The sequence below is a fragment of the Podarcis melisellensis genome (assembly GCF_964234715.1).
Source record: "Podarcis melisellensis genome assembly, chromosome: 13".
In the NCBI taxonomy this organism is placed as follows: domain Eukaryota; kingdom Metazoa; phylum Chordata; class Lepidosauria; order Squamata; family Lacertidae; genus Podarcis; species Podarcis melisellensis.
In genome coordinates this window covers 52,791,934-52,813,601 of record NC_138545.1, presented here as the reverse complement: position 1 = coordinate 52,813,601, position 21,668 = coordinate 52,791,934, and the positions used below count along the sequence as shown (strand labels likewise).

General features: G+C 43.0%; 2 protein-coding genes and 2 long non-coding RNA genes across 5 annotated transcripts in view; 2 read left to right on the top strand and 2 right to left on the bottom strand.

The window, feature by feature from the left end:
• Positions 1-397: 397 nt before the first annotated feature.
• On the bottom strand, positions 398-7,771 carry CHMP5 (charged multivesicular body protein 5). Its single transcript, XM_081885888.1, has 8 exons — positions 7,587-7,771; positions 6,430-6,534; positions 5,882-5,928; positions 5,011-5,104; positions 4,853-4,924; positions 4,371-4,479; positions 3,138-3,250; positions 398-978 (listed from the first exon to the last, which is right to left on the bottom strand). Exons 1-8 carry the CDS (start codon positions 7,653-7,655, stop codon positions 928-930), a joined length of 660 nt encoding a protein of 219 aa, XP_081742014.1. The 5' UTR covers positions 7,656-7,771; the 3' UTR covers positions 398-927.
• LOC309355238 lies at positions 6,480-16,049 on the top strand. The gene is made up of 2 exons (XR_014162468.1): positions 6,480-6,618; positions 15,722-16,049. It is a non-coding gene; the product is annotated as an uncharacterized lncRNA (long non-coding RNA).
• On the bottom strand, positions 8,892-20,612 carry FH (fumarate hydratase). 2 transcript variants are annotated; one of them, XM_081885849.1, is made up of 10 exons: positions 20,461-20,612; positions 16,055-16,189; positions 14,838-14,948; positions 13,994-14,170; positions 13,247-13,429; positions 12,857-13,022; positions 12,000-12,203; positions 11,153-11,280; positions 10,165-10,318; positions 8,892-9,085 (listed from the first exon to the last, which is right to left on the bottom strand). In XM_081885849.1, the coding sequence occupies exons 1-10, from the start codon at positions 20,572-20,574 to the stop codon at positions 8,943-8,945; spliced, it is 1,515 nt and encodes a 504-aa protein (XP_081741975.1). In that variant the 5' UTR covers positions 20,575-20,612; the 3' UTR covers positions 8,892-8,942. The 2 variants fall into 2 exon arrangements, with proteins under 2 accessions (XP_081741975.1, XP_081741976.1); XM_081885850.1 differs by lacking the exon at positions 20,461-20,612 and adding an exon at positions 16,362-16,501.
• A 408-nt stretch (positions 20,613-21,020) lies between these two features.
• The window catches only part of LOC309354457, a 4,854-nt gene continuing 4,206 nt past the window's right edge, over positions 21,021-21,668 (top strand). Inside the window, exon 1 of the long non-coding RNA XR_014162320.1 lies at positions 21,021-21,321. This is a non-coding gene — a long non-coding RNA (uncharacterized lncRNA). The remainder of the gene's footprint in view (positions 21,322-21,668) is intronic.

Sequence of the window (21,668 nt, the reverse complement as noted above, 5' to 3'; positions counted from 1 at the left end):
AGTCCAGCCCTCTGAGTATTTGCAGCTGGCCAAGTCCCAGCTGCCAACCCACACCAACGTACACAGAGGGAGTAGTGGCTTTGACAATGGGACTGGTTTACTGTCTCTTGGGGGCCCACTTGTCCCACCCTCCTCAAAGTGGCCCTCCAATAAAATGAGCTACTGACCAGGCTTTTAAACTAAGACATGGGGAGGGACAAAGGTCTTCAGGCTTTTTGAAAATTGTGGATTCCGAAACACATAAATAGTTCCCATGTAGAAATGGAAGAAACCATAGTTTCACAAGCACCTGTAACCGGCTGGAGACCAATGACATCAAAAAGTTGACATCTTGATATTTAACAATAACTGAGACAGAAGGAACTGCACCTTAAACAAATAAATAACACTATAGAGATCAAGCAACCCTAAACGGTATATAATTTAGGTCAAAATGGATTATACAATGTAATCTCCTTTGCTTCTTTTTGTTACTCAGCTACATTTAAGGGCTATAGCAAATATATCCACAATAAATGGCAAATGGTAGCATTATTAGAAAATATGCATGATTAAAGCAAGCACAATAAAGTTAGTCTAAGAAATACCATCACAGTGCCCTTTGTAGTCTGGAGAAATATAAATCAAAGAAAACCATAAATAGCCCAAAGTAATTTTCAGAATAATACTACAACACTACAGGAGTGATGAAGCCAAATTTCAGAACTTGTGAACAGATCCCACTGCAGGAAAGAGTTGTACCAATTGCTTGCTGTTAATACAAAAGCTAGTAATAAAATGTCTTCAAAAGGAGGGGAATTTGTCACTCATTCACTCTACATTCTGTTATGTAGTGATATCAAGTGGTACTGGAAAGCTTTATCTGCACCACCCATGGTATTCTTCTTAAGAAAGATGAAAAGCAGCAGTCCTTCTGAGCTAGAGAAGTTATGTTGCAGGGATCTGTGGCAATCCAAATTCATCCACCAGTACACCATCCTATGAGAGGAAAAGCAAACAATTGTGGTTAATAGTATAAAGTATATCAAATATGTATGTTAATCTTACTGTCTATATCCTGAGATATCAGCACCAGCAAAGAGTAAACCTACCAGTGCATCCACACTACAGGAGCCACTTGTTTATTAATATTTCATCAACTGTCATTCTAACACACTCAAGGAGGCTAGCAACAAAGGCTGATACTATGTTTGCTTGGCAAAGATAATGTAGAAGGACAACAGCTGCCAAGAGACCACCATTTAACAGGATTATCTATAATACAACCAAGATTTAGTTTGAGAATAGCCAGAGAAATATTTCATTTTGTTTTCATATATAAACGGAGGAAGAGTCAGCCTCGTTTGTCTGCCCAATGAAGGTGTAATATAAATACAGGACCAGGGTGTTATACTGCATCATAAGCTTAAATTAAGCAGCAAATGGTACTTAGAAAGTGTACATAACATAAAAGGTTAAGGCACAAGGTCAATTTAAACAAACATTGAACTTTGCTTTGCACTAACCATAGTTGAGAACCCAAGCTATGATTTGAGCTTCCAGGGAAACCATGGTTTCAAGCTACCTGTCTGCTTTTATTTTCCAGCCTCTCAGCTTTGTGGGTTTACTCCTATTTCCATGGTACAGCAACCTTGAGGTGGCATGATGGCAACAGATAGCTTGTCAAATCAAACAGTGTGCCAAACTATAGCTAGCCACAAAGTGTGGTTTGCAAACTTACTTCATACCAGGGTTCTCATTCTGTCTTGCTGGCTGATTGCAAATCCTAATTTTTCAATTCCGACACCATGCAAAATGATTATTTATTAAATTTATATACCACCTGTCAGGGGCTCAGGAGCAGAGGCACAGGAGAGGGAGGAAATGGAGAGCGAGGGGGAGGAATCCGAGGGGAGCGTAGGCGATGACAGTGGTCCGAGGAATTCCCTGAGTCTCTCCAGCGAATCGGAAGATTCACAGAAGGGGGCGCCGATGGCCAGGGCAAGGGGGGTGCCAAGGGGGATACCCCAGAAGGAAGGGGCCAGCGGGGACTCCCAGAGCAGCAGTTGGAAATCAGGACCAGCTTCCCCACCAGAGCGCAGTGGGGGGGAGGAGTCCCAGGTATCGGGAACAGTGTGCTCACCACCAGCAAGAGGAGATGAGTCAGGATTGACCACGCCTCCATCGGAGAGCGTGGAAACGGTCAAGAGGAAGGTTGCTGGCTGGGCGCGCGCGCCAAGTTCAAAGTACAGGCGAGTGGCACAGCAGGTAGCCCGGATAGGGAACCAGGTCCTAAAGCCCGCCGGAAGGAGGGGCAAGAGTCAGGGGGTTCAGCGTCAGAAGAATCCAGAAAGGAGGAAACCCCGGGGGGCAGACGGACCCAGAGGAGGAAAGAACAATGGAAGAGGTGGAGTAAGGCTAGAGTCTTAAACTGGTGTATAGGGGGAGGGGACTCAGACGGAGCTTCGCCGGTCTAGGTTCTAAGACGTAGAGCTGCACGCTGCGGCTTGGAAATGGAAACCGAACTTCAATAAAGACTTTTGTACATTATCACAGACTAGCGTTGGTCCTCTGTGAGCTGGGACCTAGAGGCAGCTCTGACACCACCCTTCATAAGACGATCACAGGGCAGTTTACAACATAAAACCACATGCCAAACCATAGTTAAGTTTTCTTCAACATTGTTTGCCAACATTGTTTGCCTTATTGCACTGCCCACAGATGTTCACTCAATCAAATACATTACCTGGGAAAGGGCCATAACTCAGAGCACATGTTTTGCATGCAAAAGGTCCCAGGGTTTAATATCTGGTATCTCCAGTTAAGGCTGGGAAAGATTCCTGCCTGCACCCCAGAGAACTGCTGGCAATCAGTGTAAGCAATACTGAGCTAGGTGGACCAATGTCCTGACTTGCATTATAATGCAGCTTCAAATGTTCCTTTGCACTTATACCACTTAATTATTGGTACTGAAGATAGAAATATATTTCCTAATAAATATATTATGATCCCCCCCCCCGCCAAGATAATTAAAAAGAAAGGGAAAAAAAGGATGAGGGCAATAAACCTATCCAAGCACTGTATTCTATTGGGTCTGATTTTGGTGACGCTGTTGTAAATGTATTGCGCAATAATATGAGGTGGGAAAGAAGACTTACTTTGTTTTTTGCTTCAGTTGGCGTTCCTTCTGGAATTGATGGAACAGATGCAGCTTCATCCAGATAGGAGCTATCCTCATCAGCTAGAAGTTCATCACCTAGTGCCTCCAGCTCTAAAATTGTTGTTAGGACACAAAATGTCTATCACTAACAGGAAAATTGAGGATTGCTGAACTTGTCCCTGAACTTGAAATAGTATTTCAATACCTATTGTACAGCACATAAAATGAACATTTCTGAAGAGATTGCCCTCAGATAACATAAACTCTAATACTTGATTTATATCCCTCTTGAAGGAGCCCAGGAAAGCAAAAAGATCAATAATGTAACAGCTTAAAACAAAATACACTTTAAAGATTCCCTTAACCGGTAATCTCAGGGTTGCCATGAACAGTGCCTTTCAGCCATCAACTGCCTAGTAGACAGGAATGTTTTGAGAAGTCAGTAACGAGGGACACAGATGCACCTCACCAATGGTTTATCAATTTGGACATCACACTAATCCTGGGGTCACCAACAAGGTGCCCATGAGCACACCTGTGCCAACAAAGTTCTTCCCAGGCTCCTGCAGGGTCTTCTTCCCACCCCCAACCCAATGGCTGCTGATATGTTGTTTAAAGGAAGCCATATATTTTAGCTAACAAAATACACTTTTCCAGGCCTAACTGCAGAAAATGTGTCTCCATCCGCACCAAAAAAGATACAACAGAAGGCATATTTCAAGCCTACAAACCTAATCTCAATAGAGAAGGAACAATGTGAGAGTTGCAGGAGGGAAGGCAAGGAAAGGATCACACAATTAGTCTGTAAAACAGTTTTGCATTGTGGCCAATGGAAAGCTTTTTTTCCAAGCTGAGTCACGGCAGAGGATGATCTTCATGGAGGTTGCAGCCAGGGAGGGAAGGTCGACATTTGTTACCCAAACTACACCCTCCAGGAAGACCATCCCCTGCATACAAACAACAAAAAAAGACCTGGGGAGAAAAGTGAAAACTTTTTTCAAACACTACTTGCTGACAGAGAGGGGAGTGTACACAGTTGTGGTGTGTGCATGTAGTGCCCAAAACAGTCTCTCCAGTTTGCAAATGATTTGCAAACCAAAAAAGTTACAACGTCCTTAACCTAGATTAACCAATGTTAACCTAGTCTTAGCCAATGTTGGAATTGAGCCTGCATTATCTGCCTGAACCCATTACGTCCTAGCTTTGCAGTTAGAGTTAATTTGTAACTCACCTGCTTCCAAGTCTTCCTCATCAATTTCGGGGGTTCCATAACTACGACCCAATGCTTCCTGAATTTCACTAGCATCTTCCATCATATCTTCTAATTGGTCTTGCAAGTCCTGAAGTTTATTATGAAATATAAATCCAAATGACAGGAGGTAAGAGGTCTATTTGATTGTGAAACAATGCTAAGCATTCATTAGGTCCTATTTATTTGCCTAGAATGAATAAAATCATTTTAATCAACTTGACTGGTATGCAGTTCAGATATACATTCTGCATTTTGCCTTTTTTTTTTGCTCACAAAACGTTTTAGCCTCATAAACAGTTTGGCTCATACAAAATACTACTGATAATATTTATTCCTTGGGACAGATATAAAAATAAGACACATTCCAAAGGGAGGGAGAGGCATTATGAAAGAGGTTCTCTAAGTGTAAACATGTTTGTAGAGTCATCGGTGATTATTTTTCATGTAACACTGAAACTTACCTCAATCTGATCTATTTTTACTTGCTTGTAAGCCTTTTTCATTTCCTTCGCTCCCAGTTTCATGGCATCAACCTAGAAAAGTAGCCAGGTAAAATATTAAGACCCACTATAACACATACATAAATGCAAGTAAAAATTTAAATGAAAACCAAAGTTACCGTTGTTTTTGTATCTTTCAGAGACTGGATTGTATAATTGGCTTGCTCCATATTGAAAGACTGTTGAGCAAGGTTATCTCGTTGGTTTTCATACCTATGGTCAAGACAAAAGCTTTCAGACCCTGAGTCACGGTAACTCACAAACTAGAGCTGCTGGCTGTTCTCCATTCCAGAGATTACTGTTACTATTATACTGTATATTTATTTATACCCCACCTTTTTCCATGACAGTGGATCAAGAGCACTGTATGAAATCTGAAGTTTGATCCCAAAGAAAGGAAAAATTGTTTTTTTAAGTGGAAAGCAACAGCTCACCCTTTAGCATCCTCTTTGCATGTGCCCTTTAACTATGACAGTCATACTACTAGGTGACACCAACTGTACTGTAGACAACTTTATTCTCCAGTTTCAAATCAATGAAGGAAGAAGGTTGAGCTGAAAACTGTGAAATGGGTTGCTTATCCTCCGTATGTCCAAGGAACATGGCTCCTCCTGCATATTGAGTTTCCTCCCAATGCCCCAACTTGGTGTCCACTTACATCTCTCTCTCTTTCTGCCAACAGGCAATGGTGCAGCTGGCTGGGACTGAGGCCACAGCCTCTGCTAGAAGTGGAAGTAGGTGGCTGTGACTATAGACAGGAAACATCACAGTGTGAGAAACACCCCATTATAGCAACTTAGGGCTGGTGGGATTGCTCTTCTTTATTGCCACATTCTCTGCATGAGCCGTAGAACTTGGGGAACAGTCGAGGAGTGGCAATGATAGTCTAGTTAACTAAGAGAAGCCAAAAGTTAAGGGCATGTGTTTCCACTCCTTTCAAATTAGTACTCCGTTTCAAAAAAAAAATGTTGAAGAGAGTATGAAACTTACATTCGCTTCTGTTTCAGCACTCTCAAGGCTTTCTGCTTTACCATGTTCTAGAGAAAAGGTAAAAATCAGATGTCAATGCCAAGGATTAACTTCTGAGTGCAACATTTAAAAAGTCAAGATTTCTTACTTTTAAGATTTATATACCATCTTTCCACACCAACATCCAAGGAGATTTACAAGCACAAATGAGAATGTACTTCATGCTGAAGTCTACCCAACGAACCAGTAAAATTTGCAAGCCTAAATAACTAACGACTCCCTAGTATTACTTACTTATATATATTTTTGAACCCATCCTTCCTCTAGGTTTCCCCACCTACTTCATTCCATCCTGAAAACCACCTTGTGAGGTAAATCAGAGAGAATGCCACTGGCCTATCGCCACCCAGTGTCCTACACATTAGGTATCTCTTGAAGCCCTGCATGGCACAGGCCTCAGGCACTGATAAAACAATTGTGGACATTCACCAACATTTTTAAAAACCTGGAAAACTAGTTTTCATGTCACATGGCTTGAGTGGCCTCACCCTAAATTGTTCACATCTTACCTTTGCAGGCCCCTCCCTCATTTTCTTCATTTGATCTTTGTATTTCACCAGTTCTGCATCAAGCCTGGAAATTTTCTTGTCAATAGACTCTGCTCTGCTATCCACCTTTAGCAAAAGGAAAGATGAGGAAGAGAAAAAAAGTTCAGTTATGAATGACGAAAGAATCAGTACTGTCTCTAGCCAGGCAAGGTAACTTTTGGAAGCATCCCCGTACACATGCAATAACAGGCCACTTGGGGCAAGAGGTAAGCGGGGACCACCATCGCTCACTCACCTCTTTAAAGAAATCTAGTTGCTATATATGTAAACAAGCAAACTTCCTTTGCCATGATCTTGGCTTGGATCCAAAGAGCTACATAGGCACATCCAAGGGGAGGAATACGCCCAGTGAGATATTGATTATCTTCAACACCTCCCTTTCAAAGGAGGCGCAGGTTGCAGCTATAACAAAGGCGGCATTTTTTCATCTCTACCAAGCTAAGCAGTTGGCTCCTTACCTCTCTTGCCCTGACCTAGCCACTGTGATCCACGTGACGGTCACCTCCAGGCTTGATTACTGTAACTCACTCTACGTGGGGCTGCCCTTGAGACCAGGGCCCTGCGGGGTTTGACAACTTTCCACAGGGCCTGCAAGACGGATGTGTTCCGCCAAGCTTTTGGCCAAGGCACAGTCTGACCCCCTCTCTCCTTCTGTAATCTTCGTAGAATAAGTTGTTAATCTGCCAGGGTATGTGTGCTAAAATGCTTTTTAATGCTTCTCTCTCTCATTATGTTTTTAGTTGTCCTTATTTTTACCCATAAGTTGTGTTGTAAGGGGGACAAGGCATAGTAGAGATGCATTAGTAGTAGTAGTAGTAGTAATAATAATAATAATAATAATAATGGGCGGCTTCCCTTTGGGTACCCCTTCCAGCGCTCTGCGATTTCTCTAGAAAGCTCAGACCCTGGAGCAGCAGTCGGGATCAGGTGATCCACTGGCGATGGGGGGCCGTGATCTACTTTCTACCCCCTCACTCCCCCCCCCCATTGTCAGGCCTGGCAAAGCGAAGGCTCCGCATCATTCCTGCGGGACCCCGAGGTGTGGGGGGGTGCTGTGGGCTCGGTTTCTATAGCAACGGGACGGAGCCCCGCCCCATCCCCGAAGCAAGGGCGCCCACCGTGCCGATGCAGTCCGTCAGGTTGGGAGGCGGCGCCTTGGGCTTCGACTTTCCGAAGAAGCGGTTCATCTTGGCGGGAGGCGCCGCGGGACGAGCAGGATCGCAGTGGGGGCCCCTCCGGGAAGAGCGACGCCGCCGACAGCAACACCGAACCCGGAAGCGACCGGCGGCACCCGCCAATCAGAAGCGCGGAAGTGGGGGAAATAGGGGTGCCACGTGATGCTTTACGTCATCGAAAGCGACGCCTTAAGGAAAGGCGGAAGGAAGGAGCCTCGCGCAGACGAAGCGACGCGCCCGCCCTGCCCTCGGGGGAAGGGGCGGCTCTGAGGGCGGGGGCTCTGTATATGCCTTATTTATTTACTGTGTATTTATTGTTGCCGTTTGCTTGTACTGCCCTAGAATGACGTGGTTGTGCCTTATTGAAATACCGCAGGTGGGACACGAATAAGTTCTGTTATGGGAATCCGACCTCTGGAGAGGGGGAGAGACTGTTTGGCAATGATCGAGGAATGTTGTTGATATTATTATTTATTGCGTTAAGATATCTCGCCTGTTTTTCTTCAAGGAGCTCAAGGGTCTCTCTGCCCCCCCTCTCATTTAATCCTCCACAGCAACCCTGTGAGGTAGGCTAGGCTGAGAAAAGGAAGCGACCGTGGCCCAAGGGCAAAAACCAGTGAACTTCACGATGGCCGAGTGTGGGGGGGGATTCGAACCCTGGTCTCCCCTAGGCCAGAGCTGGACACTTTAAGCACTGTGGCACCTTGGGCTCTCAGGCAGACTAGTTTGTGTCTGTCCCGAACCCTCTCTCAGCCTCTTTGGATGAGCTATGCTTGTAGCATTATGTTGAGGCTTTTCCTAACCACTCTCTCCACAAATAATGTTTAATATGCCTCTTTGTCACAGGGAGTAAACCAGTCTTTTTCAGCAGTGGGTGTGTTACAGGATTTGAAAAAGCTGTGGGCGCCAATCACAAAATGGCTGCCAGAGAGTGGAGCAGAATCAAGCAGTTTGTATGCTGTCACAATGCTGCAGTGGAGCTTTGCAGATATTCAGAGCGGCCCTTGCCCCCTGCTTTGTATTGCGCTGTTCTTCTCCCAGTATTGTATTCCCTACCACCACCACCGTCTTCCAAGAGATCACTCTTTCTCCCCCACCGCGATGGAGTAATTGTCCTGCAGATGAGTGACAAGATGCATTTTCATCAGGATATTTGAAGTACATACAAAGTTATATATCTACCATAGAAGGCCCCACCACTTCAGAGACAAAATGCAACGGGTTTCATAACAGAAACAGATGATAAAATTGTTTACTTTATACAATTTATTTATTTTGTTTGTACTACATTTGTCACAGTTACTTAGGACCCAACATATCTTCTGGCTTTACCCACTGATCAAATTGTTCTGATGTTAGAAATCCGAGCTTGATAGCAGTTTCTTTTAGTGTCGACCCTTCTTTATGTGCCGTTTTGGCAATCTTTGCCGCCTTGTCATAGCCTAATGTAAAAATCAGTCAGTCAGTTCCATTTATTATGTTTAATGAACAGCCTTTACACACATAATGTAAAAGGAAAAGTCAGATAATTTTTAGGTCAATGAGAAACCCAACGACGAAGTCACCTGCTTTCTAAACTTAACAGTAACTGCTACTACAGTAGTACCTCTGGTTACGAACTTAATTTGTTCCGGAGGTCCGTTCTTATCCTGAAACTGTTCTTAACATGAGGCGCCATTAGCGAAAGTGCGCCTCCCACTGCACATGCGCCTCCAGCATGTGATTCCCGCTTGCATCCCAGGGCAAAGTTTGCCTCTGGGAGCAACTACTTCCAGGTTAGTGCAGTTCATAACCTGACGCGTGCACAACCAGAAGCGTTCGTATCCAGAGGTACCACTGTACTATATGTTCTTGGGAGCATGTGGGTGCTGCTCATGAAAATGACAATGACAATGAAACCTGCAACATAATGACACTGCACACTGTGTCCCTAGTGGAAGGAGAGCCTGAGACAGCGTTGCTATTTCAGTGACAGCCCTTTATCAATACATTCATTTGGGCCTCCACTCCAAAGATTGTCTCTGAGCAGTCAACATCACACCAATTACAAAGTACTGTATATTAAAGTTGCAGCTACTTCTAAGCAAGAATAGCTGTCATAGCTCAGCAGTGGAGCATCAGCTTCATGCAGGTTCAGTCAGCCACTGCCAGTGAGGGTAGCCCATTACTGAACTAGATGGACTGAAGGTCTGACTAGCTATATGGCAGCTTCTCATGTTCCAGGCCAGCACACTGTTATGTTCCTCTCCTTTTTTGCAATCAGTATCTGGGTGTTAGATTAGAATTCAAATAGTGAAACAGTTGTGTTATTTAAAGCTCTGGGAAGTTTGGCACAATTAATGCTCTTCCTCCTTTTATTACATTTCTATGTGTAGTCTTTACATTTCCCACCTTCCCCCTCCTTCCGTTACAGATGTACCAAGGCCAGCATTCCAGGTCTCTGGAAATCTGCTCAAGCAGTTAACTAGATTCATTTTAAGCACTTCACATGAGTCAAGACTGGCATGTGTTAGACACTTACCTATGTGGGGATTAAGGGCAGTCACCAGCATGAGCGACTCACTCATTAGTTTGTTGATCCTCTCTGTGTTGGCTTGTATTCCAATCACGCAATTGTCAGTGAAAGAAACAGAGGCATCTCCTAAGAGTCGTGCAGAGTGTAGCACATTTTTAATCTAAATGAAATATTAAAATACAATTAAAAATCACAGGTGCTGATTTAGAAGACTAGCTGCTATACAACATTTTCACTTTCTGTTCAATAAAAGTCAAGACGGCAATATTTAACCCTTTTAACACAACTGGATATGGAATCTCAATAGCTGATATTTTAAGAAGCCTATAGTAAAGCAACTGGTTTGTGGGTTTTTTGACAAGGACTGCAGAATTGCAGTTTGACAAAATAATAACCAAGTTTAAAAATTTTATGTCCGTAAGTTTTTTGGAACAACACTAGCTCCCAGATCCACAGAGTTGGAAGGGGTTAGGATTGCATGGAAGTGTCCCTCCCATAGCACAGCCATTAGTGCAGAAATCCCCCCCCCCCACCTGTGGAAAGCTCAGTGGGCATGTGCCAATAGGGATTCCCTCTGGCAGTAGCTGGCATTAGGTTCCAACATGGGAAGTTCTGGGGATGTGGCAGGGGAGGCCTTGAATTCACTGGAACTAAGACTTGCTCAACAGGAAAGACCCCCTTTCCACATCCATAGCCTGCGGTCATTTCCACCCATCCACACACTAGAACCAAAGAAGATTGGGAGGGGAGGAAGTCAACAATGCAGGCATGGGGATCCCATGGAAGTAGCCAAACATTTCTTTTAAATGGTAAGATAAGGCTTTCAGGCTAGCCACTCCTGCAATGCAATGCTAGGGCCCAAAATTAAAATGAGCTCGTGCATAAGATGCGACTCCAGCAAAACTCAATTATCCACTCATTACAGTTACGAAGCCCCTCTAACCATGCACTAAAATATGACATCTACGTCATGTAATTAGAACTTCAAACGTACAATCATGGGTTTAAAGACGTTCAGCTCAAAGTGGCCACAGCTGCCTCCTACTGTAACAGCAACATGATTCCCCATCACCTGAGCTGCCACCATGGTCATGGCCTCACACTGAGTAGGATTCACTTTTCCTGCAAAAAGCAGGGAGGGAGAGAAGAGAAGGAAAAGACCTCAAATTAGTATCTCTCCAACTTTTTAAAAAACATTCATTTCTTCTCTTAAAGGGAACTCTTACAAATGAGCTACTAAAGTATTATTTAAAAGATTTAGTACCAAAAAATCCCCAACTCTGGATGTGATCATACAGAACCTGGGGCACATTTATGTAGATAATTGAACACTGAAGATTCTACTGAAAGCAAATAGCTCCAAATGGCATGGTTTCAAAGGCAGATCTAATTACAGCAATAATTTGAGAAAAACAATTACCGTAAGATAAAATACTGTGTGCCTGCCAAATGTAAATCAGTCCTCACTTGAATTCACTAAAAATACAAGCAATTTATGCAACATGCAAGTTATGTTAGCAGTCTGCAGCTAGAATAAATTGTTCAAAAATACAAGCCTGATATGGTTCTAAATGTTGGAAAATCTGCCAGAATTATTGAAGACACAATAATATCATCTACTACTCATGAATAATCTGTTACCACAGTTTTTCCAAATGATCTTGATATATAATTTTTTGTGTCAGTACAGACTGCTCCACCCCGTTTCCATAAACTGGCAGCAAAAAACAGTACTGCTTACATATATATTTGAAGGCAAAAACTGAAAAATATGTAAAGTTGTACATTAAAATGTATGCTCATTATTTATTAACACAAAATTAACAAAAACCACATTGTACCTGGCATAATACTGCTTCCAGGTTCATTTTCAGGCAAGATTAGCTCCCCCAAACCAGATCGAGGTCCAGAACCCAGGAAACGGATGTCATTAGCTATCTTCATCAGGCTGCAAGCCACGGTATTCATTGCCCCACTCAGTTCAACCAGGGCATCATGAGCAGCAAGGGCTTCAAATTTGTTTGGAGCAGTAATGAAGGGCAAGTCTAATGAAAGAATGATATATATGAGCATCCCACCCATCCATCGACTCTTGCATTTGATGCACATACTGATAGCTCATGTACTCTTAAAAAACAAAAACATTTTATATCGACCGTTCCTTTATAATCAGCTCTGGGCAGATATCTATAAACAAAGTTAGGTACTCTTATCTCCAAGGGCTCCCAGGCTAATAATTAATGGGCAAAAGAAAACAATTTATTAAATACAAAATATCTAATTACCTATATAAAATCTAATGCTGGAAACCGGGGTGTTAAGAGGGCATTGCTACAATTAGACCATTACCCTCCAGTGCTTCAGATCCCAATGCTCCTATGTCCTCCCCCAGCAGTTAAAAATCTTTGGACGGTCCATTTGAAGAATATAGTTCAAGCTTTATCTGTTCATAACCTTGTTGATGCAGGAAATAGCAGGCTGATGAATCCAGTCACCAGCTGCCTTTGGTACAGCAGAACTCCAATGTTCAATGAAGCTTAGGTAGATGAAACACGGAGAGAAGGGGCTACAGAATATAGCACTGCTTTTTCTTTCTAGAAAAGGCAGTTACTGTCCCATTTCTTTTGCTTTGTTGTTTCCTCTGACAATTATATTTCAATTCTCTAAGAGGCTATCGGAAGTTCATGTCCTCCCTTACTTGTAAGTGCAGCCACCTTAGCAGCCACCTTCTCAGCGAAACCAATTCTTGTATTCAGTCCTGTGCCAACAGCAGTGCCACCAGCTGCCAGCTCATAGACCCTTGGCATGGCTGATTTAATCCTAGTGATTCCATATTTGACTTGTTGCACGTAAGCACTGAATTCCTTCAAAGGAGAAAAAAAAGAGGGACAGTCAAACAAGATCATATTATTGTCCAGATTATTCTCATTCCATGTGAGAATGTAACATAAATGAGCCACTTATCACTAGTCAAAGATATGCCTTTTGACTGGAAACAAAGTTAATGTTTGCAATGAGTCCCCCCCACTCCTTCCAAGAGAAAAATAGAACTTTCATACAATATTAAACTGTCAAAATGTTTTTTTACCTGCCCAAGGGTAAGGGGAACTGCATCCTGTGTATGAGTACGCCCAATTTTAATAATTTTGGAAAATTCTTTTGATTTGGCATCAAGGGCATCCTGAAGCTTCTGCAGCCCCGGCAATAGCACTTCATGAACTTCTTGTGCAGCAGCAATGTGCATTGCTGTTGGAAACGTGTCATTTGAGCTCTGAGAAGATGCAAACACAAGATGCTTGTTATCTGAACGTCTCTTTTACTATTTATCTGTTCCTAGACTGTTCAATGTAGGAAAACACTCGAAAGCATGTAAAAAGGACACTTCCTCCTATTTATGATGCCACAACCAGTAGCAAAATCAGGAACACAAGTCATAAGAGTCCCAAGCTTGACACAGTATAGGTCAGTTAATGGAAAGAAATTCCATATAGGTAAAAAGGGGATGATTTTATGTACACACAGTATGTGACATTCGGATGTAGCGATCGATTAGTCACTGTTTATATGCAACAACACAAAGAGCAATTCAGCATCCCAAGCAAATAATCATCTGATAAGTTTTAAAGATCAGATGCCACATTTCATAGTTTATTTTTGTTCAAAAATGTTTTGGTAGCTGGCAGCATGCCAACAACTGAAGTGATATTTCCCCCCTTTGAAACACCTTGCACCTAAGCAAACAAAACCTATTTGATAAATAAATATTTTCACTTTTTAGTAGATAATATGTAATGTAAACACACAGCAAGAGTATTTGGAAGGAGCACATAGTGACCTGGCTTTTATTAACATGGTCGTTCGGATGCACTGGGTCCTTGCTCCCCAGTTTACCTCCCAGTATCTCAATGGCTCTATTACTGATGACTTCATTAACATTCATGTTCGTCTGTGTTCCAGATCCAGTTTGCCACACCACTAGAGGAAAATGATCGTTCAATTTACCTTCAGATACCTACAAAAACACATTTATCATTGTTACACATTGTTTCACAGTGCCATCAATTTATATGAAACACTACTGAACTACTAAATGAGATAACATTGAACAGACACTAAATAACCTTTAAAGCTCTAGGTTTAAAATCCATATTGTACACTTAAAAACATTCAGTTTCTGTGATGAGGTGTGTTTACACCACACTACATGCTTCTTCCTCAAAGGAGTCATGCAAACCTTCTATCATCACATACCTCTGCAAAATATATTTAATAAAGCAGGATGAGAAGAATGATCCAATCTAGATAGGTTTTTCTGCTGTGTTAACTGTTTCAGACTAATTTTAGCATAAGCAAAGTACTAGTCAAAAAATATTTAAACACTACCACAAGGAAGGTTTACACGAAACAATGATACTGGAAAGAGCCCGACGAATTTTAACTAGGCTGTTTCAAAGAGCCTGCCTCACTCTTTGCCACTTTGCATGGTGTCTGTGACAAGTATCATGCAACTGACATTGGGCAGCACCAAACATTCTGACCAATGCAAAAGGATCATGGGAACATTATTTGCATCTCAGGCTGATGAAGGCATTATCATTTTGAGAAGACAAAATATCTGCAAAGAATTCAGTACATCAATCCTGGTTCAATTATGCAGAGCTTTTATATTAAAATATTACCTCATCTGCTGCCTTCACAATGGCATTGGCAATCTTTGGCTCCAGGCCATAATCCTGATTTACTTCAGCAGCTGCTCGCTTTAGGATACCAAAAGCTCTTATTACTTGGACCTAAGATTTTAAAAAATAAGAATGGTGATATTGTACATGCATATAAAATAGAGGAAGCCATTTTAATTGCATTATTTCCTTCTAAACAAGCCCAATTGATACAGGCAGGCATTCTTATCACTTCCCACATTGTACTCTATTGATAGGACCAAAAATTGTTGCAGTTATATGTGAATCAAAAAAACAATATTAACCAGTAAGAAAACATACTAGGGCAACACATTCCCCCATCAGTCTCAACTTTCAAAATAGTAGATTTTTGTCAAAAATCAACTTCTTTCAGTTCTAAGTGATATTATATCTGCACGAGACAGCAAGCTTGCTTTTAGAGCACTGGCAGGAAACAGGATTGACAGTTCACAGATGATTATGACAGCTGGCCAGGATATGCCACCTGTCAATCATCTGATACCATAATGATGTCAGGTGCTTCACCTTGTGCTCACAGTAGTGATGCAAGTGCAGATTCCAGTGAGCTTCCTGAGAGCACCGATAACCTGTTGAGTGCTTACAGTGTGGAGAGCCAGTGTGGTGCCGTGGTTAAGAGCGGTAGACCCGTAATCTGGTGAACCGGGTTCGCATCCCCGCTCCTTCACATGCAGCTGCTGGGTGACCTTGGGCTAGTCACACTTCTCTGAAGTCTCTCAGCCTCACCTCACAGAGTGTTTGTTGTGGGGAGGAAGGGAAAGGAGATTGTTAGCCGCTTTGAGACTCCTTAGGGTAGTGATAAAGCGGGACATCAAAACCAAACTCTTCTTCTTCTCTTCTTACAGGAAGCCCACAGGGATCAGGCATGCTATGAAGTTCTCAGTGGTGAACTTCATAGTGTAGCCAGTAGCAACCAGCTTCCTGAAAGGGCCAATCGGCTGGTCGGCACTGACAGCAAGTCTCCTTTGCCAAGCAACAATTGGAAGCACTTTAAGGCACCTAATTCTACCTTGACAGCAGCATTTCTACCTGCCCCACTCCTGATGTCACATATAATGTTAGGTGTGGGGCAGGAGAGAACTGTTAGGGGGAAATGGCCTCACCAGCCAAATTGGGACCCATGCCAGAGACTCTCCCACGCCTGTTGTAGAGAATAAATTCAACTTTGAATTACTCACTGGCATCCGTTCTGTTGCTCCACCAATCTTAAAATTCATTGTGGATCTCACAGTCTGTGCACCGTAATACTTGTCATTTGGAACTTTGAGTTCACCAAAGGTATCATATTCTATTCTAAATGAGTCCTGACTGGCCTGAGGAAGGAAAAAAAATCAAGAGTTAAAATGAAGAGACCGCTCTCCTAGTAAATAATAATCACACACACACACACACACCAGAAACACTTAAATGTTGGCACAGAATGCCAGAAAGTTACTGTTTTTAAAAGTATCTTATCAGAAAAGGCACCAGGGTCATAATACACACCATGGTTCAAATTCTGTGGATCAATGGGCAGAAGCAGAACCAAAAAGAAAACTTCTGCTGCTAGGAGCCGGAGTACTGTGATCAAACTAGTTCCCTGAGCCCAACAGGGCAGTACTTAGATGTAAAGTCCAAAAGCACCCTCCCCAGCTGCATGGGAATCTGATTTTGAAACTGGTGGGAGGTTCAGAAGTAGTTGGTGATTATATCACGGGTTCAAAGGGGGTGGGGAGTCAAGCAATTATCGTAGGACAGAAGAGCAAGGGCCTCGCATAAACAATTCTATGGATCCTAGCCAGGTAATGGAAGAGTTCACCGTTAGAACATTTTATTTCTGCCAAAAAATATGTCTAGTAATGTGATTCTACTTGAACAATAATTGAGCAGTAACAGAATCTTATGTACAGGAGACAGCCTTGAAAGTGGGGCACATTTTTCTTTCAGTCTTCAGACATATATATTTTTTAATTTAATGATATGCAGGCCACATCTGCTCTAATTTAAAGAAGTATCATATCACTTTAAACCTTCATGGCTTTCCCCCAAATAATTCTGATTCCTGAGAAATGTACTTTGTTAAGTGTGCAGAGAGATAGATAAAATTTTTATTTGCATCAGCCACAAACCATAGCAAAGGAATCAAATACAGTAAGATACAGATATAGCTCAATGGCTGGCTATACAAAATATGTTCTGAAAATTTACAAATGTACAAATGTAAGAGTTAAAAACTGTCCTTGACCACAAATAAAACATGAACAGAGAGCTGTTAGGAGAGCACTATTCCCTACACAGAGCTACAACTCAATCTCTCTTCCCAGGGATCTGTGTTACTTAATAAGGTTTGCATCTTTTCCGCTGTCTAGACATCCTGCTCCACTCTAGTCATTTTAGTTAGGCAGGATAGGAAAGCTCATGCAAAGCATGTGATCAACAACACATACCCAGAAATCCTGTCCACATTTCTCAGGCTGAACAAGTCGAAAGCATGACAAGAAGAGAAATTCCATAGAGAGGTCCAAAATTCAGCTGGATCCACCAGTCTTTGGGATGGACCATTCTGATCAGGTTATCTCAAGCAGTACACACTTTCACAGGAAAAACTGATCATGCATATAGGTTTGTAGAATTGTTTTACCTCTCAGCCACAGATTTTACTATGAAGTTCTTACAATTTGCTGTTCTCAAACTCAGATAACAATACTAAACAGACATGTTTCTCCACTGTGCCTTTTTGCCAAGATACAGTTCAGAGGTCAAACAACTTAACCATATTTGTACTTTTGCCTTTTAAATATTAACTGTTGTGACGTAAAAGATTGCATCACAAATTACATGAGATTAGCAAGGTTTATTAGAAAATGCAATTGTTGTAAGTTTAACTTTCAAATACAGTGGTACGCTTCAGGTTACAGACTCCACTAACCCAGAAATAGTACCTCGGGTTAAGAACTTTGCTCCAGGATGAGAACAGAAACTGTGCTCTGGCAGCACGGCAGTAGCAGAAGGCCCCATTAGCTAAAGTGGTGCTTCAGGTTAAGTACAGTTTCACGTTAAGAACGAATTAAGTACTTAACCCGAGGAACCACTATAATTAAATTAGCAGGATTTTGAATCATTATTTTTTGGGAAATAATAATTTTTCTCACTGCTCTACAATAAAAACATCAATCAATACTGGACTAGTATCAGATAGTGAGAAACAGACCTCTTACTGCAAACAAAGGAAGAGTTATCTCTGGCTCATTTATGATATATAGCTTAGCTTTAAAGAAACAGAATAGTAGTGACAGAATACTCATCATATACTCATCATATATGTTCAATATATTAAGCCATAGTAAATGTGTCATAGCATATATTTAGTGATATATCTTCAACACTGCTATAAAGTCACACAGTTTTAAGGCACATTTCTAAATGCGATATTGTTATTTCAGAAACCTTGGGAAAATGTCCCACTATTGCTAAGTCATAGGAATGTGTGTTGGGGTGGAGGAGAGACATCAAGAAAAGGGAAGAGACACAAGCCACAGACTTGTCCAGAGTGATCATGTCAGAGGTTGGAGAATTATTTTCAAAGACTCCATTTCCTACAACCAAGTTAATGTAGAGGGATTTTTAAAATAGCATCTTAAGTAGCCTATTTAGCTTAGCTCAGAATGTTATGCTGTAATGAGTTTCTAACTCTCCCTCAGAAAATAATGTTCAATAAACGTCAAGAACTAGTGTGACCTGTCACTCAGTCGCTGGAACAACTGCTGCATTTGTTATTGTTACATGTTATTGCTGGACAGTTATCAGGAAGTGCTCACCTACAACTGTATGCATGCACAGCCTAAACAAATAGCCAAAAAGAATTAAATGCTGATGAACTGATGAAAACAGTTATTTCATTTGACAGTTGGCTTGGAGCAACAGTGGCCAAGAAGCCAAATCTAGCCTTATCAGTCCCCAGAGATGTAGTGTAGAAAACCTTGTGTGGCGGGGGGGGGGGGGGGAATCAATTTTCAGAAATACATCACTTCAAAAATTAATTCATAACACAATGAATGGATACAACCCCATTCAAACTGGGCAGTTTCAAAGCCGTAGTTAACTTCTTTAGATTATTATAAAAAAATTGAATGCACTGCTCTGCTTAAAAGCAGAATGTTAAATTTTCTATGCTTCATTTCCTTAAAATTCATTCCACATATGGTATTCTCATCTTAAAACATAAGTATTAAATAAATACAACTGTACTTTACTAAATTGGTTTTTAATAAAATATTTCGGTTTGCATGGCGTACCAGAATATTAATATACAGTAGTGAACTTTTCCTAGTTCTACCACCTAAGGGGCTGACCCTACTTCACGTTAAGTTGCTCAGAGGCAATTATAACATTATCATTAACACAGGTGACCAAAAGAAACCCCCACAAATAGGGAGGAAAATCAGAGCTTCTGTATCTTTTTAAGGGGATACAGAATTCCCTGCTTTTTAAGGGAGCCCATACCCCTACTGTATTCCTGGCTAGAATAATGTCACGGTTCACTTGGGTGAACCACCAGCCTTGGGGCCAAGGGACAATAGAGGTTTGTGCCTGGAAGAACTTCCCAGCAGGGCAAGGACCAGCAGCCCCAAAGCAGCAGGTGCAGGAGCAGCCGCCAGCATGGCTAAAGGTTGAGGGTGATGGACGCTTTGGTCCAGCAAACACCAGAAATATTCTTGTAGTAGTGGGATGAAGTGAGACTTGAAGCAGCTCACACTCATGCAGCCCAGTCCCACTCACATTCCCTAAGAAACAAAGGTTACAAATATAGTGGTACCTCGGGTTAAGAACTTAATTCGTTCTGGAGGTCTGTTCTTAACCTGAAAATCTTCTTAACACCACTTTAGCTAATGGGGCCTCCTGCTGCCGTGCAATTTCTGTTCTCATCCTGAAGCAAAGTTCTTAACCCGAGGTAATATTTCTAGGTTAGCAGAGTCTGTAAACTGAAGCGTATGTAACCCGAGGTAATGTAGTTTTGTGTTTTTATGTTGTGAACCTTGGATGTTTAACAGCCACCACCACCGCAGGCCCTTAAAAACAAGGTACTTTTATATTCATCTTTACTTGGGGGCAAGCCTCCCTCTTCCTAAAGGGGACAGTTCCCAATTCAATTTGAAAAAGCAGCTGTACCAAAATGAAGTGAAAATGAGGAATATTTGAGGGAGGGGCTGTCAAATGTTGACCTCGCCCAGGACGCGGACCCGGCTTTGAATCCCGCCCGGCCTCCCTCACCGGGTTGTTGTGGGGGCTAAATGCCGGGGAGCCCCGCCCGCCCGCCCCCCGGGAGCTCCTGAGAGGGAGAAAAGCTCGTGACAGGAATGCGAAAGCGGTAATAATAAAAGCCATGGAAGCTTCAAAATTTATATATGTGGAGAGAGAGAAGCCTGAGGCGGGAGGCGGGAAGGGGCCTGATCCTCCGCCGCCTCTTTCCCTCAGCCGCGCAGGAGGCGCCTGTCCCGCAAAAGGCCGCCAAAGGTCACCTCTCGGCGCCCTTGCGCCTTCCTGCCTCCCTCCCTCCCTCTCCAGGGAGCGCGCGCGCAGCGGGGGGGGGGGCGGCGCGTCTCACCATCCTCCGTGGCTGCGGGTGGCGGCTGCAGGTCGGCGGGCCCCTCTGGCGCGCGTGGGCGGCGGCGCCCCTGGCGCAACTCAGGCGCTGGAGGGAGCGGAGCGAGCGGTACATGGCGGAGGCTGCGGAGGGAGGCGCCGCGGGAGGAAGGAGGGGGGAACGGAGTGGGCGGGGTTGCAGCCAATGGAGGGGAAGGAATGGAGGGTTTCGCCCGCCCCCATGCTACCTGCGCGAGCCAATCAAGGAAACGGAGCAGGGCTTTATAAAAAAAAAAAAAGCAAAAGGGGCGGACTCGACGAGGACAGCCAATGAAACAGCGGCTTCGCGATGCGCCAGCTGCAATGAGCAGGCGCGGGAGCGATTCTGGCAGCTTTTCTGCTGCGCTCCCTCCTGTCACAAATTCCCCGGTGGTCTAGGTGCTTAGGATTCGGCGCTCTTACTGCTGCGACCCGGGTTCGATTCCCGGTCAGGGAACACTTCTTTGGGATGCGGGTGGCGCTGCGGCTCGAATGTGTGCATGACGGGTGTGAGCTCTCATTCTTCTGCCCAGCTTTTGTCAGCCTAGCAGTTCAAAAGCACACCAGCGCAAGTAGATCAATAGATGTACCACTATGGCGGGAAGGTAAACAGCATTTCCGTGTGCCCTGGTTTCCCTCACGGTGTTTCGTTGCACCAGAAGTGGTTTAGTCCTGCTGGCCACATGACTCGGAAAGCCGTCTGTGGACAAATGCCGCCTCCCGCAGCCTGAAACGAGATGAGCGGCATAACCCCATCGTCGCCTTTGACTGGACTTCGCCGTCCAGGGGTCCTTTACCTTTACCAATTCCTGCCACCTGTTGCAAAAACTGTGGTTCTCCCTGAGTATGTTATATTTGAATTTGAAGGAAGGGCCATTATTTAGTTTAGGTTTCCCCCCTTCCATTTATGGTTTTCTTGCTTCCTATACTATTATTGCTGCCAGTTCTCTTCTGTAACTAAAGGGGGGAAAGTACTAGATGCAGAAGCTGTTTCTCAACTAACTGCTTTGGGTTCCCCAGGCAAGACAAAGCCGCCCTGAGACCTCCAGAAATTAAATAAATAATAAATTCAATAAACAATAATAATAAAGCAACTATCAAATTAAATAAATAATAACTTGTAGTTGGGTTCTGATCCCAACATGGCAGAAAATAGTAAAAAGGCATTTTAACTTCACTATGCCTAAAGTT

Coding starts and splice junctions, on each gene's coding strand:
- CHMP5 (XM_081885888.1), bottom strand. CDS start 7,655: ATGAACCGCTTCTTCGGAAAGTCGAAGCCCAAGGCGCCGCCTCCCAAC. Junction 5,929..6,429: donor TGAGGGAGGGGCCTGCAAAG/GTAAGATGTGAA, acceptor CCTTTTCTCTAG/AACATGGTAAAGCAGAAAGC. Junction 5,105..5,881: donor GTGCTGAAACAGAAGCGAAT/GTAAGTTTCATA, acceptor TCTTGACCATAG/GTATGAAAACCAACGAGATA.
- FH (XM_081885849.1), bottom strand. CDS start 20,574: ATGTACCGCTCGCTCCGCTCCCTCCAGCGCCTGAGTTGCGCCAGGGGC. Junction 16,190..20,460: donor ACCCGCAGCCACGGAGGATG/GTGAGACGCGCC, acceptor TTCCTTCCTCAG/GCCAGTCAGGACTCATTTAG. Junction 14,171..14,837: donor TTGTGAAGGCAGCAGATGAG/GTAATATTTTAA, acceptor GTGTTTTTGTAG/GTATCTGAAGGTAAATTGAA.